The sequence below is a fragment of the Neofelis nebulosa genome, chromosome 6 (genome assembly GCF_028018385.1).
Source record: "Neofelis nebulosa isolate mNeoNeb1 chromosome 6, mNeoNeb1.pri, whole genome shotgun sequence".
Lineage (NCBI taxonomy): Eukaryota > Metazoa > Chordata > Mammalia > Carnivora > Felidae > Neofelis > Neofelis nebulosa.
In genome coordinates, this window is record NC_080787.1 from 100,264,063 (window position 1) to 100,278,451 (window position 14,389).

General features: G+C 37.5%; 1 protein-coding gene across 5 annotated transcripts in view; it reads right to left on the minus strand.

Moving 5' to 3' along the window:
• Nucleotides 1-14,389, minus strand: part of PDSS2 (decaprenyl diphosphate synthase subunit 2) — a 295,263-nt gene that overhangs the window by 108,603 nt on the left and 172,271 nt on the right. For all 5 annotated transcript variants that reach the window (XR_009263177.1, XR_009263178.1, XR_009263180.1 and 2 more), the window contains one exon: nt 3,392-3,466. Coding sequence is in view for 2 of the 5 variants with exons in the window: in XM_058734860.1 (XP_058590843.1) it covers nt 3,392-3,466 (75 nt within the window). In the remaining 3 variants the exon portion in view is untranslated. The remainder of the gene's footprint in view (nt 1-3,391; nt 3,467-14,389) is intronic.

The following is a 14,389-nucleotide window of genomic DNA, read 5'->3' on the forward strand; positions in this document are numbered from 1 at the left end:
TTAAAATGCAATTTTGGGGGGGTGCCTGGGTGGCTCAGTTGGTTAAACATCTGAAACTTGATTTTGGCTCAGATCATGGTCTCATGGTTTGTGGGATAGAGCCCTGATTCGGGCTCTGTGCTGACAGCACAGAGCCAGCTTGGGATTCTCTGTCTTCCCACCCCCCTACTGTGTGCTCCTCCCCCACCCCACTTGTGCTCTCTCTCAACATAAAGAAACAAACTTAAAAAAACATAAAATGCAATTTTTCTACTTCATATACTTTTTTTTTTTCCAATTAGCTAACAACAACACCAAACCAGGTAGACAGAGAGGAAATGCTATGAACACTAAAGAAAGCACAATGGCTAATTTTTATTATAGGGAAAAAATGGTTCATTCACTAACAAACACAAAAATAAAAATACTGTTTTTCAATGGCTAGATCAAAGGATGAATTTCCAAAATTACTTTGAATGTTTACATGATCACAATTTACATATGATCTGTCAAGTATTACTAACGTTAAGTCACATAAATTTTCATAGTTTAAAGGAGGATTAGGTAATTACTCTACAAACTTCTTCTGGAGAAGGTGATTTTGGACATATTCAATTGTAATTCTCCTCCATTTGCTTTTAGTGCATCTACCCTGGTCACATAGGCACTGCTCCACAGAAAGCTATTTTCGTACTACCCAGGTTCTCCATCACTGCATTAAGTAGCCATATAGAAAACAGACTGCATTGTATTCTCTTCTCCCCAGAGAGAATAAATGGTTTGCAGCTGATTTTAAATCACAAAGCAATTCTTTTGTGTACTGAATTGGCCCAAGGCTACGGAGGTTGTGCCACTCACTTCCCACATGACCTCCACTTGTGGCTGCTTCCCAATCGTGCCAGAACATGAAAACCTTGAAGGCACTCCATGTGGGGCAGTGCTCTCTCTGCCTCTGAAGGCATTTCTGGGCCAAGTTCGAAAACCCAAATTCTGAACTGCCATTGCAATGGCAAGCACACTTAGAGGAGGGGGGAGAAAGGCCAGGATTTTTCTGGTTAGGAAGGGAAATGTGGTTAACCTAAATTGGACCTGGGACACAAATGGAGGCATCCAGAAGCACTCCCACAGCTTCAGTCCAACTATGCATTTTCCTTCCGTTATAAAAACAAAACAAAAGAAAACAAAACCAACCAAAACAGCTCTTTAAATGGTTTGGCTATATTCAGAAATGTAATTGCTTAAAGAAGGTCGCTAGTGCTTTAAAGGGCTGTGTTTGGGGAGACGGTAGGGAAACAGGGCAGATGGACAAAGCATTGCTACAGATTCTCTGAAGTAAAACTAGCCAATGAAAGTCAGCAATTAGTGCTTGCTAATTGGCAGTGCACGTATGATCAACAGTCCTTCAAAGACTTTCGTTGCTTCCTCTTTTCTCTTTCCCAGGAAGAAACAGATTATGTGGGACTTGGAGTCAAAAAACCTGGGTTCAGATCATGCCACTGTGAAACATACATCAACAAAGAGTTTCCAGATAATAGGCTTTCCTGCCTTTTGTCATCCCTGAATCTCAGGCTTTTAATGTATAAAATGGGCGTACCAACAAATGTCCCCCTTTTTATGGGTGACTGTAGAGAAAGAAAGTATAAGCAAACTGTAAAGTGCTATCTAACCATTTACTGTTGTCGTTGCTGTTAGGTCTGCCTGATATACAGAAAGTATTTAATAAATGTTCACAAAATTATTAACAAACTAGGCTAATTATAGTGGACAAACAGTTAAGAGTGAATAAATCAAGAGCCCTAAAACAATAACACTTTCGCTTAAAAATTAAGGTATTTAACTGTAAGATATTAATATCTTACATGGAACTACGTTGAACACATTAGAACTATCCCAGGGGAAAACGATGCCTCAACTGCCAGAAGAGGTCACTGTCATCACCATATATGGTGGGATCTCAGGTATGGCAGAGGGAGGCGAGCAGATTGGGTTTCATTGAGGTATAGAGGTAGAAAACGCACGGTTAAGAACCTGAGCTCTGGTGTTCAAATCTCAACTAGCAAGTTGTAGGACTGTGGGCAAATTATTTAATCTTTTCTAAACCTCGGTTTTCCCATATGTCAAATGGGGATAGCAGTAGTATCTGCTAGCAGGCTTTCTGTGAAGATTAAATGAAGAAACATAGGTGAGTTACTTACCACAGTGTTACACGTTTAGCTACTATCATCTTCATTATACTATATATGAGGCAACTTATGAGTGGAACTAGACCAGGAATCTTCCATTCTACGATGTGCTATTAATCCTCAGCCATGGTAGTGAAGTATGGTATATTTTTGAAAAATGCAGCAAAGGGGGTCCCACTGTGGTCATATATCCTGCCAGGTCCCCACATACCACTAGGCAACTTAGGTGAAGTTAGATATGCCTCCAGGGAACTGTGGTTCCTTGAACCAAATGTTAGCAGACGTCCAAGGTATAATTCTTCATATTTTACTAACTATTCTCTGAGCCATCCAGAGTCCCTGGGTTATACTTTTAAATTTCTTATGCAAGTTGCTCATGCCCTATGTTTCATTTTCCAGTAAAATCAGTCTTTCTTTTTTCAAATGGAAATGTCAAAAAGCCTAAAATGTGCATATGCGCATATTTTCTCTAATTTGCAGTGAGTGAAATCTTGCTAATACAGAAGCTAAAGAAGTTAGAATAATGAAACCCTAAGCTAGGAATCCCGTATAATAGCATATACCATGTTAAATGATGGCGGTGGTCAATGAGGCAACTGCTTCACATTCAATATCCTACTGAAATGAAATAACTGCGTTTTAAAGAAATAAAACCTAACCCATAAGATGTCCTGTTAAATGAGTCAAAAAACCTTAATTCTAGATCTATATAATTAATCAGAATGATCCAACCGCACAACCATCCTACTTCTTATCACAGAGAATTTACAAACGCAGTAAATTCTGGATGTTGGACATAAAAGACATTCTTTCCTCATGCCCTCAAAAGTCATCCTCTTCAGATCATGTCCACTCTTCTGGGACATGGAAGACCCCTTCCTCTGGGGAAAGGCTGCACCCAGCCACCTCAGCACAAGCTGTTTCTCCAGTCTGCCTGCCCTGTGACAGTGCTACCTGCCAGCCAGTAGACACAGAGCATCCTGGTGTCTACTGGGCTGCTGCAGACTGAACAGACTGTGAATCCAGCCAGAGGATAAGAGGTTGTTTTAATTGGCTAAATCTGCTATGTACTAAGCGTATGGCCATGGATTTGTAGCCAAAACACTAATCTAAAAAAAAATGTCATGTACAATTTAAACACAAAACAAAAATGACATTTTCGCTCGTCAATTCTAGTTTTGCCACGAGGGTTTTTAACCTAACATTTTATAATGAGTACCCAACCCTACCTTTGCTGAAGTAGAATTTTCATGGTATACTCCCTGCACCAAGTCCATAAGAGCACTTGCTAAAAGTTCCACAACCTAAAAAAACAAGAAAAAAAATTAAAAGAAACAATTAAACATTTTTATGCCCATTTTTACCTCAGAAAGCCTCAGAAGCCTTAGCAGCAAGGCAGTATTTGTGCTTATGGGGTTATATACAAAGATCCTGGCAAATGGCATTGCCCACCTGGATATTAGAGCCGTAATCCAATTTTTTTCAGGCATAATTCAAGCAAAAAAAAAAAACAACTTACAAGCACAGCATTGGACTAATATACATGAAAATCCAGTAATAGCCATTTTGAACAGAAGCTTAAATTTCAGATACCTAATGAAATCTTAACTCAATTTATTTTCTGTATGTTTATTTCTGTCAGGTGGATACTTTTTCAATATCTCCATTCTGGGAGCCATTACAATGCTAATTTTCATACTTAATACAGAAAGAAAAGCAAAAGCAAAAGAATGGTTAACCTTTCAAATGTGTTCATTCTGTTATACTTAAAATGCACTGTGGATATATTTGGTGGAGGGCCCCTGGGTCAAATGTACCATAAATACTGAAAATTTTTATAGGACTGCAATATTGAAATCATATTCATCAAACCTGTATTATTTTCAAGACTCAGGCTGTTAAAAAAAAAAAAAATCAAGCAAAATCAAAAGCTTTGAACTTGTTCCAGAATGTAAAACAAGCAGAAAACAGTCTCTTTGGAACTACCGTACAATTTAGACTTGTTTGCATAAACCATCTTAATTCAAGAGGATAAAATAGTGGTATTTCAATGCAGCCGTTCCAAACAAGAATTCCTCAAAGCAGCCCCAACCGCTTCTTGCGAAGTCTTAATATCGTGTATATTTAGCTTCCTATATCATGCAGTATCGTATCTGATTCCCACTCTTTGCTTCCTAAAATTTAGCTCAGTTCTGATTGAATTAAAGGATTTTGTTTCAGCTTTTATCATTCTTGTAATTGAAGACATTATTAAGCCAAAGGATACAGACCCAAACAACAAGATACTTTAATCTCAGGTACGTTAGATTTAATAAACATTTTCTTAGACACAAATTACATTAATTTGTGGAAAGACTTGCTTTAAAATTTTAACACATGAGCATTCATCTCCAAATTTATATTTACGTTCATCCTGTGTAACACAGACAAGGCTGTTGATATGGAAATTTTGCTGATTAAAGCCATTTTTTTTCTAGCTCTGCAGATGGGTTAATTTGTAAGACCTATACAAAGTCTTTTTTTTTTTTTTTTTAATCACATTGCCCTTTAGGTAACCAAATACTTAAGAAATATTGTAGCAATATGAGCTGCAGAGGAACTGGAAGGACAATGATCCTACAGTGTTACCAGATGTGTTGAGTTATTTAAGTGGGGAAGAAAGAAAATGAATGGATTTTTTTCCCCTGAAGGTATCAGATAAGCTCTATTCCCAAATCCAGGAGGATAGAGTATCACCAATAGGTCTATGAAAGACTGTAACTAAATGCACAGCATCAGATTGGATTACAGTTTATACAAGCAACATCCCAAGATCCCTCTGATGGCTGGACACGTAATACAGATCAATCACTCACTAAGAAATGTTACGGTTTTGAAACAGTTTGAGCTCTGAGACCAGCACTGGTAAAGTGAAGAGGGATTTATAAAGAGAAAGTCCACAACACTAAATGTCAAAATGATGGCATGAACTTTTAACAATGGATCTGGCTCTGGATAACTAGACTGTGCCTTTACTTCCCTGAGATTTCAGACCAGGCAGAGGCAACAGACATTTTATTGTCTCTTTTTCTTTTTAATGTAATTAGCAAATATAGACAGACCTGTACTCATAAGTTCAAAATTTATAAAGGACCCATAGTTCCAAATAGCTATAGTTACTTGAGCAGAATACACTTGCATAGCCAATGATGACCATTGAGGAAAAAGCTTTGGACTTCCTTGGGTTAACAAATCAAGGAAGATAAGAGATTATGAAAACCAGCAATAGCCTAGGGGAGCTGAAGTGTCCCAGGCAAGGGTGACTTACTCAATGCACACATAAATCTCTTTCTATTGCCTGAAATGTTTACTTAACCTTTATTTTTATTACTTTTTTTTTTTTTTTTTTTTTTTTTTTTTGAGAGGGAGAGCACACACATGAGCATGTGTGTAAGCGGGGGAGGAGCAGAAGGAGATGGAGAGAGAGAATCTCAAGCAGGCTCCATGCCCAGCACTGAGCCTGATGTGGAGCTCAATCTCATGACCATGAGATCATGACCTGAGCCGAAATCAAGAGTTGGATGCTTAACCAATGAGCCACCCAGGAGCCCCTAACATTTTAAATTATACCAAAGAGAGATATGTTTAAGTATCATCCTCCTTTAAAATTGTAGTATTTCTAGGAAGACCACAGGACTACCAGCTACACATATTTAATGAGACCATTTATTGATCTGATCTTTTTTCAATACATGGCTTACTACATAGGCACCTGTTTAGACACCTTTTGTACTTCAATATAAGAAAGTACCTGCTTCATGATACTTTTCTCCCTCAGATTCTTGTGGAATGATTTGTTCCAGCAACCCACAATGGTAGCAAGGATAATGGCAGTCAGAGAATCCAGAAGCCCAAATGCCAGATCTCCTGAGACCAAGAACCCAAGCCCTCCACTTCTTGGCACTCTTAATAAGGGCACCATGAGAAAGATTAAGGACTTTCATTCCTCAGGCCCAGGGGGGCAAGCAAACACTATCAACTACAGAAACATGACAGACTAAAAGAGCTTCAATGATAGCCACTCTTAGAAGCCCAACAATGAGAAGACCGTAATGAAATAGGGCAGAGCATTAGGAGCCAAAGGATCTAGACCCTACTTCAAGGTCTCCTAGTAATGTCATTGTGAGATCTGGGGTAGGACAATTAATTTTTCTCGACTATAAAATGAAGGAAGTTGCGAAACATAACTCTATAAGGTCCCTTCCAATTCTGATTCCGAGTTTCTAGAAATGCAAATCTTAATATTTATAGTTAGGCATGAAGATTTTAAAACTGTTTTTTTATAAAGCTTGGTAAGACACCTTTGCTCACCAAAGGTTTATTTATTTTTTAGAGGTTTTTTATTTATTATTTTTTTTAATGTTTATGTATTTTTGAGAGAGAGACAGGGAGACACAGGATCCGAAGCAGGCTCCAGGCTCTGAGCTGTCAGCACAGAGCCCGATGCAGGGCTCGAACTCACAGACCGTGAGATCATGACCTGAGTTGAAGTCGGATGCTCAACTGACTGAGCCACCCAGGTGCCCTGCTCAGATATTATTTTTATCTATTCTCTTCACACAGACTTTTCCCTCTGTCTGAACTCTCCCGATTACTTTCTTCATGAAAGTTTTTGTATCCAAGCCCCTTGGTTTCAAGACCTAGAATCCTAATTAAGCAATTTTCATTTTCTAAACCATTCTAGTGCTCGCTTCGGCAGCACATATACTAAACCATTCTAAACCATTTCCACGTCCTAAACCATTAAGACTGATAGCCCACCCCACCTACTGACAGAAACATCCTAGTTGGGTCAATTAAGGTCAACACTGCTGAGTTCTGGGTCTTGAATGGCTCTAATGCTTAGGAATAATTCATACAATCGGATTCAGAATGATATCAGGTTTAAGTGAAAAGTTGTGTCAAACAAATAATGGCTCTAGTTGGCCACATCACTTCCTCTCTAATGAGTAAATATGTAGAACACTTAGAAGAGAATCTGTCACCATTAATGTTATAAAGTTTACTTTGGCTGTCTAGACAGTAATCAAGCAGGAGATAAGCTAATTTCTGCATTTCTGGAGGTTGCAAGAATGGCAGAATTGTTTACCTGCACATGCAATACAAAAATGCTTTTCTTTCTGATTTGTCATGTTGAAATCTGACTGCCTGGCAATGCCATATACTATTCCCACGTCTTCTGAGTAACACCCTAAATTTCAGTGAGCCAGAAGTGGTAACTGTTCAGACTGTCAATGTCATGAGCTAGCTTCTTGGGGGCACCTTGTTTGGAATAAATTTCTTTTATTATTATTATTTTTTTAATTGACGTATAACTGATGGAATGAATTTCTTAAATGGTTAATTTACAGGACAAATTTCGTCAGTCTCAGGGAAAATGTAATTGCCTCATTCTTTATCTTCTGGCAAGAGTAACTATAATTCGATGATTTTTCTTAACTGAAAAGCAAAAGTGATGCATATGCACTCGCAAAAGGTGTTGTGGTGATTACACCCTGAGCTATAATAAAATTCCTATCATAAAAAATAGAAATAAAGAGAAGTAGGGGTTGGTAAGAGAACAATAATGACCAAATAACGTCTTCACACTGCTATCCGAGGATGTCTGTAATATCTTCTTAAAAGAAAAAAGCTGGTTACAAAACAGAATAGCATGACAGATATTTTTAAAACAAAGTGAGGTCAATCTCTGAGTTTATATACGCTGAGAGAAAAGTCGGAAAGACAACAAAATATTAAAGGTGCCTGGGTGGTTCAGTCAGTTAAGCATCTGACTTTGGCTCAGGTCATGATCCCGTGGTTCATGGGTTCAAGCCCTGTGTCAGGTTCTGTGCTGACAGCTCAGAGATTGGAACCTGCTTCGGATTCCGTGTCTCTCTCTGCGTGCCCCTCCCTGGCTTGTGCACGTGCTCTCTCTCTCTCTCAAAAATAAATAAATCAACAAAAAAAATTTTTTTAAATGAAAGGACAACAAAGTAGTAATAATGATAATGTGTAAATGGTAAGTAAGCATCTGGATGATTTTTAATGAAAAAATTTTCTTTTTCAACTTTTATAAATTGCTTAAATTTGTAATCAATAAATTTATAACTGCTTAAATTTACAAGTATTACATTTTTCTCCCCTCTTTTATTGTACTGCTTTTATAATCAGGTTAAAACAATAAACCTATCTCCATGGAGTGGGGCGGGGAGCTGGGGAGCACACTCTCCTTTTAGCCTCAGAGAGGCTTCTGAAGCTGTGTCCACAAATTGATTTCTGGAATATATCAATCAAACAATAGTCCTCGGAGTAGCAAAAATAAGATCAGTAAGTGGTGGTAAGCATTCTGTGGAGACGAGCTGTGCCTGTCTCAACAGGCGTGATCCAGGAGTACTGTCAGTATTTGACAGATGGAATAGTTTCAGCTGAGTTGTAGATAGTTAACCAGGAAACCAGACCACTTAATATGGGCAAAGGAGCACCCATCTCAAATAAAAAGTAAAATACAACTAAATCTTCAGAAAAATATTAACTATTAACTAATGTGGCTCAATAAAAGCTCGAGCCAGCAAAACCTGAGTTGGTGTAGTATGGTTGTGTTTTAACTTACTTAAAAAAGGTTGCTACAGAGGTGCCTGGGTGGCTCAGCTGGTTAAGCATCTGGCTCTTGATTTCAGCTCAGGTCATGATCTACAGATCGTGAGGTTGAGTCCCATGTCTGGCTCTGTGCCTACAGTGCAGAGCCTGCTTGAGATTTTTTCTCTCTCTCCCTCTCTCTCAAAATAAATAAACTTGAAGGAAAAAAAAAAAGGTTGCCCCGCACTTAACTCATTGGTATATAGAAACTGTGGAGGCTATTACAGATTTATAATCGTCTTTCAAAAACTTGCGCTGGAAAGGTTATTTTAATGAGTTTTTACTACAGTGTAGAATGACAACGTGTGATCCATCACTCTATTTGGGAGGCAAACGAACACACAGCCCCTCAGCCTTTACTACTCTTAACAGCTGCTAGCAAAGGAAATAGTCATGTGTGTGCACGCATCTGCAGTGCTGATGGCATTAATTACACACAAATTTATTGCACTCCTTCCCCCACCTCTAGGAAGAAATAGCAATGCATGAAGCAGTTGCAAAGGTAAAACGCCCTTGGGGAAGAATTAATTCTCATATACATCTTGGGAGGAACAAAAGACAGATTTAGCATAAATATGTCCTTTCCAAAAAGCTTTGATATTTGAAGGGATAGTGTCAAGATTTTTTTTTAAGCCACAAAACCAATATTGTCCGTAAAAATGTCTTACAGAAAAATACTTTTAAAGATAAAGGATGCCGAACAGTCTGCTAATAGTAACCAGGGCAGTTAGCTTCACTCTTCAGTTCCTCTTCACAAAAAACAAAGCACGGAGTGTTTGAGAGATGCATTTAATGATGGAAAGATTTACTTACATTACACCAAGGTGAGGTAGAGGAACTGGCTAAGAAGTAGTGCTCTCCCACAGAGACCAATAATAACATCTAACATTTGTAAAGCACTTTATCATTTACAGACTGGGTTTAAGCAAACTATTCTGTTCCAGGTGGATTCAGTCCCCCAGTGCTCAGCCAGAGCTTTCAGGCTGGCAGCCTCAATGGAGAAGCGACCTCTGAAGAACACAGGGAGCAGCGGCAGTGGCCAAATAAGGGGTGAATCTACTCACCCACCACCTGGGCACAAACAACCCAGATGAGCCCTAATCTGCATGCTGATTAATATAAATGAGTTGTTTTAATAAAGCCATTGATGAAGTCTATGAAAGAATGGTTCTCCCCACTCCTTCCTATCAGACAAGGACCAGGTTTAATGACGACAATGATGAAAGGTCTGTTGCAATAAACACACCACTAACTCACAGGAGTTCTGGAGGAAGCTTCTAACTAGGCTTTTTGAAGGGAGCCTTTTCAATGCTGCCAAATGTGTAAGACCATGCTTATTTGTGGGAGGGATAGCAATCTGTTCTAGTGAGCTGGAAGTTCTTTCTGGCTAAGGGGGAAGAGCGGAGAGAGAAATGGCACAACCAGTAGGACAGGTGCAGCAAAAACTAAGCAAATTGATAATCTTAATTTTTAATTTAGAACAGCTGATACATTGGTTTATGGCCTCTAACTACTGGTAACATTTGTCAGAAAGGGCTCAGGAAAATTCAGCGAACTAAAGAAAAGTCTAAAAGAAAATCACAACTGATAAAACTTAAAAGAAATGGCCCACAAGTTCAGGAAAATGGCTTGAATATGAAGTGCTGAAATTTAATATTATATTGGCTAATGCACTCATTCCATAAACATTTGCTGACAGCCTACTATGTTCCTGGCACTGTACTAATGAAACTAGTTATGACCTTATAAAGATAAAGGACATTACTTTGTTATTGACCACTTAGAAGGCTGCATGACTTTGGGCCATCCATATAACTTCTTGTTTTAAGTGTATTTATTTATTTGCGGGGGGGGGGGGGGGCGGTGCAGAGAGGAAGGGAGAGAGAGAATCCCAAGCAGTCTCCATGCTGCCAGCACCCTGTGAGATCATGATCCGAGTCAAAACCAAGAGTTGGATGCTTAACCGACTGAGCCATCCAGGCACTCCCTCCGCCCTCCTCTCCCATAGCACTCCTTTGGGCCTCAGTTAGCTTATCTAAGTAAGAGGTATCTGCATTTTATCAACAGCCCCATGACCAGAAATGTGTAGCTGTATATGTTTTTTATTCATAACAATTGTAAGGATGATGCCAAAATATGGATTTCTTTCAGTAACAATAAAAAAGTGATCTAAAAATAAGTTTTTTGTTTTTTTTTTTTTAAGATTTTATTTTTAAGTAATCTCTACACCCAATGTGGGTCTCAAACTCACAACCCTGAGATCAAGAGTTGCATGCTCCACCGACCAAGCCAGCCAGGTGCCCCCTGAGTTCACTTTTTGAATGACGGTGCATGGTTCTTGGTCTACTGTTCACCACTGAGTAATGATAATCATTTATTGATTTAAACAATGCTTAGATTCCTGAAAAGGTGGCTGATAATTTCTTTACAATTTAAAATGCTTACACCAAAATAAAACTTTTTGTAAGAAAAGGAGAAAAAGAGATGCTTTCCAGTAGGCTAAAAAAAAGTTGGTTAAGTATCTTGCATTACTACAAAAACTAAATAGTTGCTGGGAACTAAATGCTTAGTCGTGAAACAAAGTAATTCTGACATTATCGTACAGCAGTTAGTTGCTTTAGTTTTCACTTTCTCCAACATAAGAATTCCTTATGGATGTTGTCAAGTTTGTTGTACCCAGGATATTCCCCATTAGGATGCCCCACACTTAGTAGCTCTGTTACACCTTGCTCTGACAACCTCTCAGAGAGAATTATATCTGCCATCTCAGTGACGTGCCCACTTTTCCCCATGTGGCTGATAACCTCCACTCTGCTTTCACTGCTTCTTCCTTTGGTGGCACTCTCAGTGATGTTAAGTGATAGTTTCCAAGTGTGATTTTGCTTAAAGGTTAATCCCACCTTTGAAAAACACAAGTTCACAATGTGAAACTTCAGAACACCAGGATCAAGGTACCTTATTTCATTCAACGAAAGGATGCTGCTGGCTAGAACACTGCCTAATAGTATCAACTTTCAAAATTTTTAAATTGCAACCCACGATAAGAATTGTATTCTACATCATGACACACACAGTACATGCATACATGTGTATGTACAAAAATGAGTGAAATTTTTCACAAAACAAAAGTTTCATTATCCCTCTATTTTCTATTGTGATCCATTAAAGAAAAAGTGTTGACAGTCACTTACTAAAGGGATTTCACTATCCACCATAAACAGCATGTGATCTATAATCTGAAATACTACCTTATACTGATATACGTCATGTATAACTCATACCTTGGTTAGCCATTTTAACTGCACACAGAGTCCCCAGATTTTTGACACACAGTTTACAGATTGTTATTCTGAAATATATTTATAAAGGTGTTAATTTCTTTATCACTTTATTCCAAAAACATGTAAATTAACGGCATAGAAACAGAGGCAGAAGGCAGGTTAAAACATAATCATTCTCAGGTACTATGGGGTATAATATTAGGGTGCATTTCCACCTTGGTTTATATACATCACTGATACTCTTAGCTTTGATCTTACTAGATTCATTAAAAAAAAAAAAAAAGTTTAGAACACATTTGGCCAAAGAGTTAAAAATTTCAGGATTTCTCTGAGATTCACACATACTCTTGCAAATTCCAGGAATCCCTTGTCTTTTGGATAACATGGTTCAATTTTTAGTTCAATTAGTTCCTCTTCTAATTGGGCTACACTAAAAGGCAGATGTTTGTAATTCAGAGACGTCCCGAGGTTTGCACTTCAAAGGCAACCACAGAAATAAAAGCATGAGTCATATGCATTAAAATCCATGCATCTCGTCTAAAACTGTAATTGTATTTCTTCCAAATACCATTGCAGCTCTTCAAAATCTGTGAATCAATGGAATGCTAAAAATAACTGGCTCTATTGGTACTGCATTCTAGAAAATTAGGTAATCCTTTTTTCCCCTCAAAAAAAAAAAAGTAGTAGAAACTCGAGATTGGCTGTATTGTACCCTTGAATCAAACAATGGATATTCTTGGGTTAGAAATTCTCTAATTGTAGAGATACAATTGGGTTGTTTTGTTTTGTTTTTTTTTTGTTTTTTTTTTTGTTTGATATAATTTACATGAAGACTGAAAACAGGTGATACAATTGTCTTTTAAGCTGGCATTTCTAATGCTTAACACAATGCACGCAAAAATTTTATTGCATCACCAATACTTTTTCCAATATGTGAATTGTATAAATCATAACTTTCAAAATAAATTTGCAGTTATAATTGTTTAATCATTATTTTCAGAATTTTATATCTGCATATCATCTTATGGCTTTTAAAGTACTTGAACAAATTAAGCCATATCATTTTCTCATCACAAACTGGCCATATAGGTGAGTTCATTAATTTAGAGTATCGTTTTAGATTGCTGAAATATGCATGTAAATCTCTAGATCTTAGACATTTATAAAAAAGATGGTCATTTCTCTATTACATCTCTGAGTTTATAAACAATTTTTTCTTGATTCCTTTGTTTTTCTTCCTATATCGTAACATCTTCAGGATCTGGATATATATATTTTAAGTTCAGACTCTCTCCTACAACACTCAGAATTGTAGAATTTTGCAACTGGTAAGGATACAGGAGATGGAAATAATGCTGTCTTTATTTTACAGATGAGGAAACTAAGAAAACAAGTTGCCTCTGCTTACTGGTTATTTCTCCAAAATGTTTCATAAAGCTCTAATGATGTTTGTATTGAAATACTTATTCCGATATTTTAAAACTACTAGTCGCTTAAGGTATTATAAATCCCAATACCGGTAACTGCAAAATTGCTGGCAAAAAAGGTATCATGGTTCTTGGTTTGTTAGTTTTCTACTTTAGCTAAGCTAGAGGATTCTGGAGCCAGATTGCCTATATTTAGATTTAGACAGCAGCTCTACCATTTCCTCAAGGAAATTACTTAACCCTTTCCTATGTCTCAGGAGAGATTAAATAAGTTAATACACATAAAGCACTTGCAATAGTGTCTAGCACAGGGCAAGCACTCAAAAATGTAAGTTGTTAATATTATCAAGTGCTTTGTACTAATTTTAATAAATATTAAATATTCTACATCATGAAGTTTCTAAGTTGACTTGAAAAATGGAGTATTAAGACATTACAGGGATGCGCCTGGCTGGCTCAGTCCATAGAGTATGCGACTCTTGATCACAGGGTCATGAATTTAAGCCCCACATTGGGCATAGAGCTTAAAGAAAAAAAAAAAAAAGACAATAGATAAACAGTCTGGAGAAAAAGATAAATGATCTAAACTAGAATTCTGAGGGAGAAAATGAACTGTCCAATGTTAAATGGCTAATTAAAAAAAAAAGTCAGAGATAGAGAATAGGTCCACAGACTTCTACTTGAGGTCTTTCCACTTCTCTTATGTGGCTTTATAGGTCATCTCTGAGAAGTATAAAATAGGTAAGTGCTATATAACCCAACATATTATGAAAACACAAGTTATCCACAAAAGTGAAAGCTGAAGTTGCTTCGGAATGAAATAGTTAATGTGATATTCTAAACAGGGAAACTGTCATTTAAA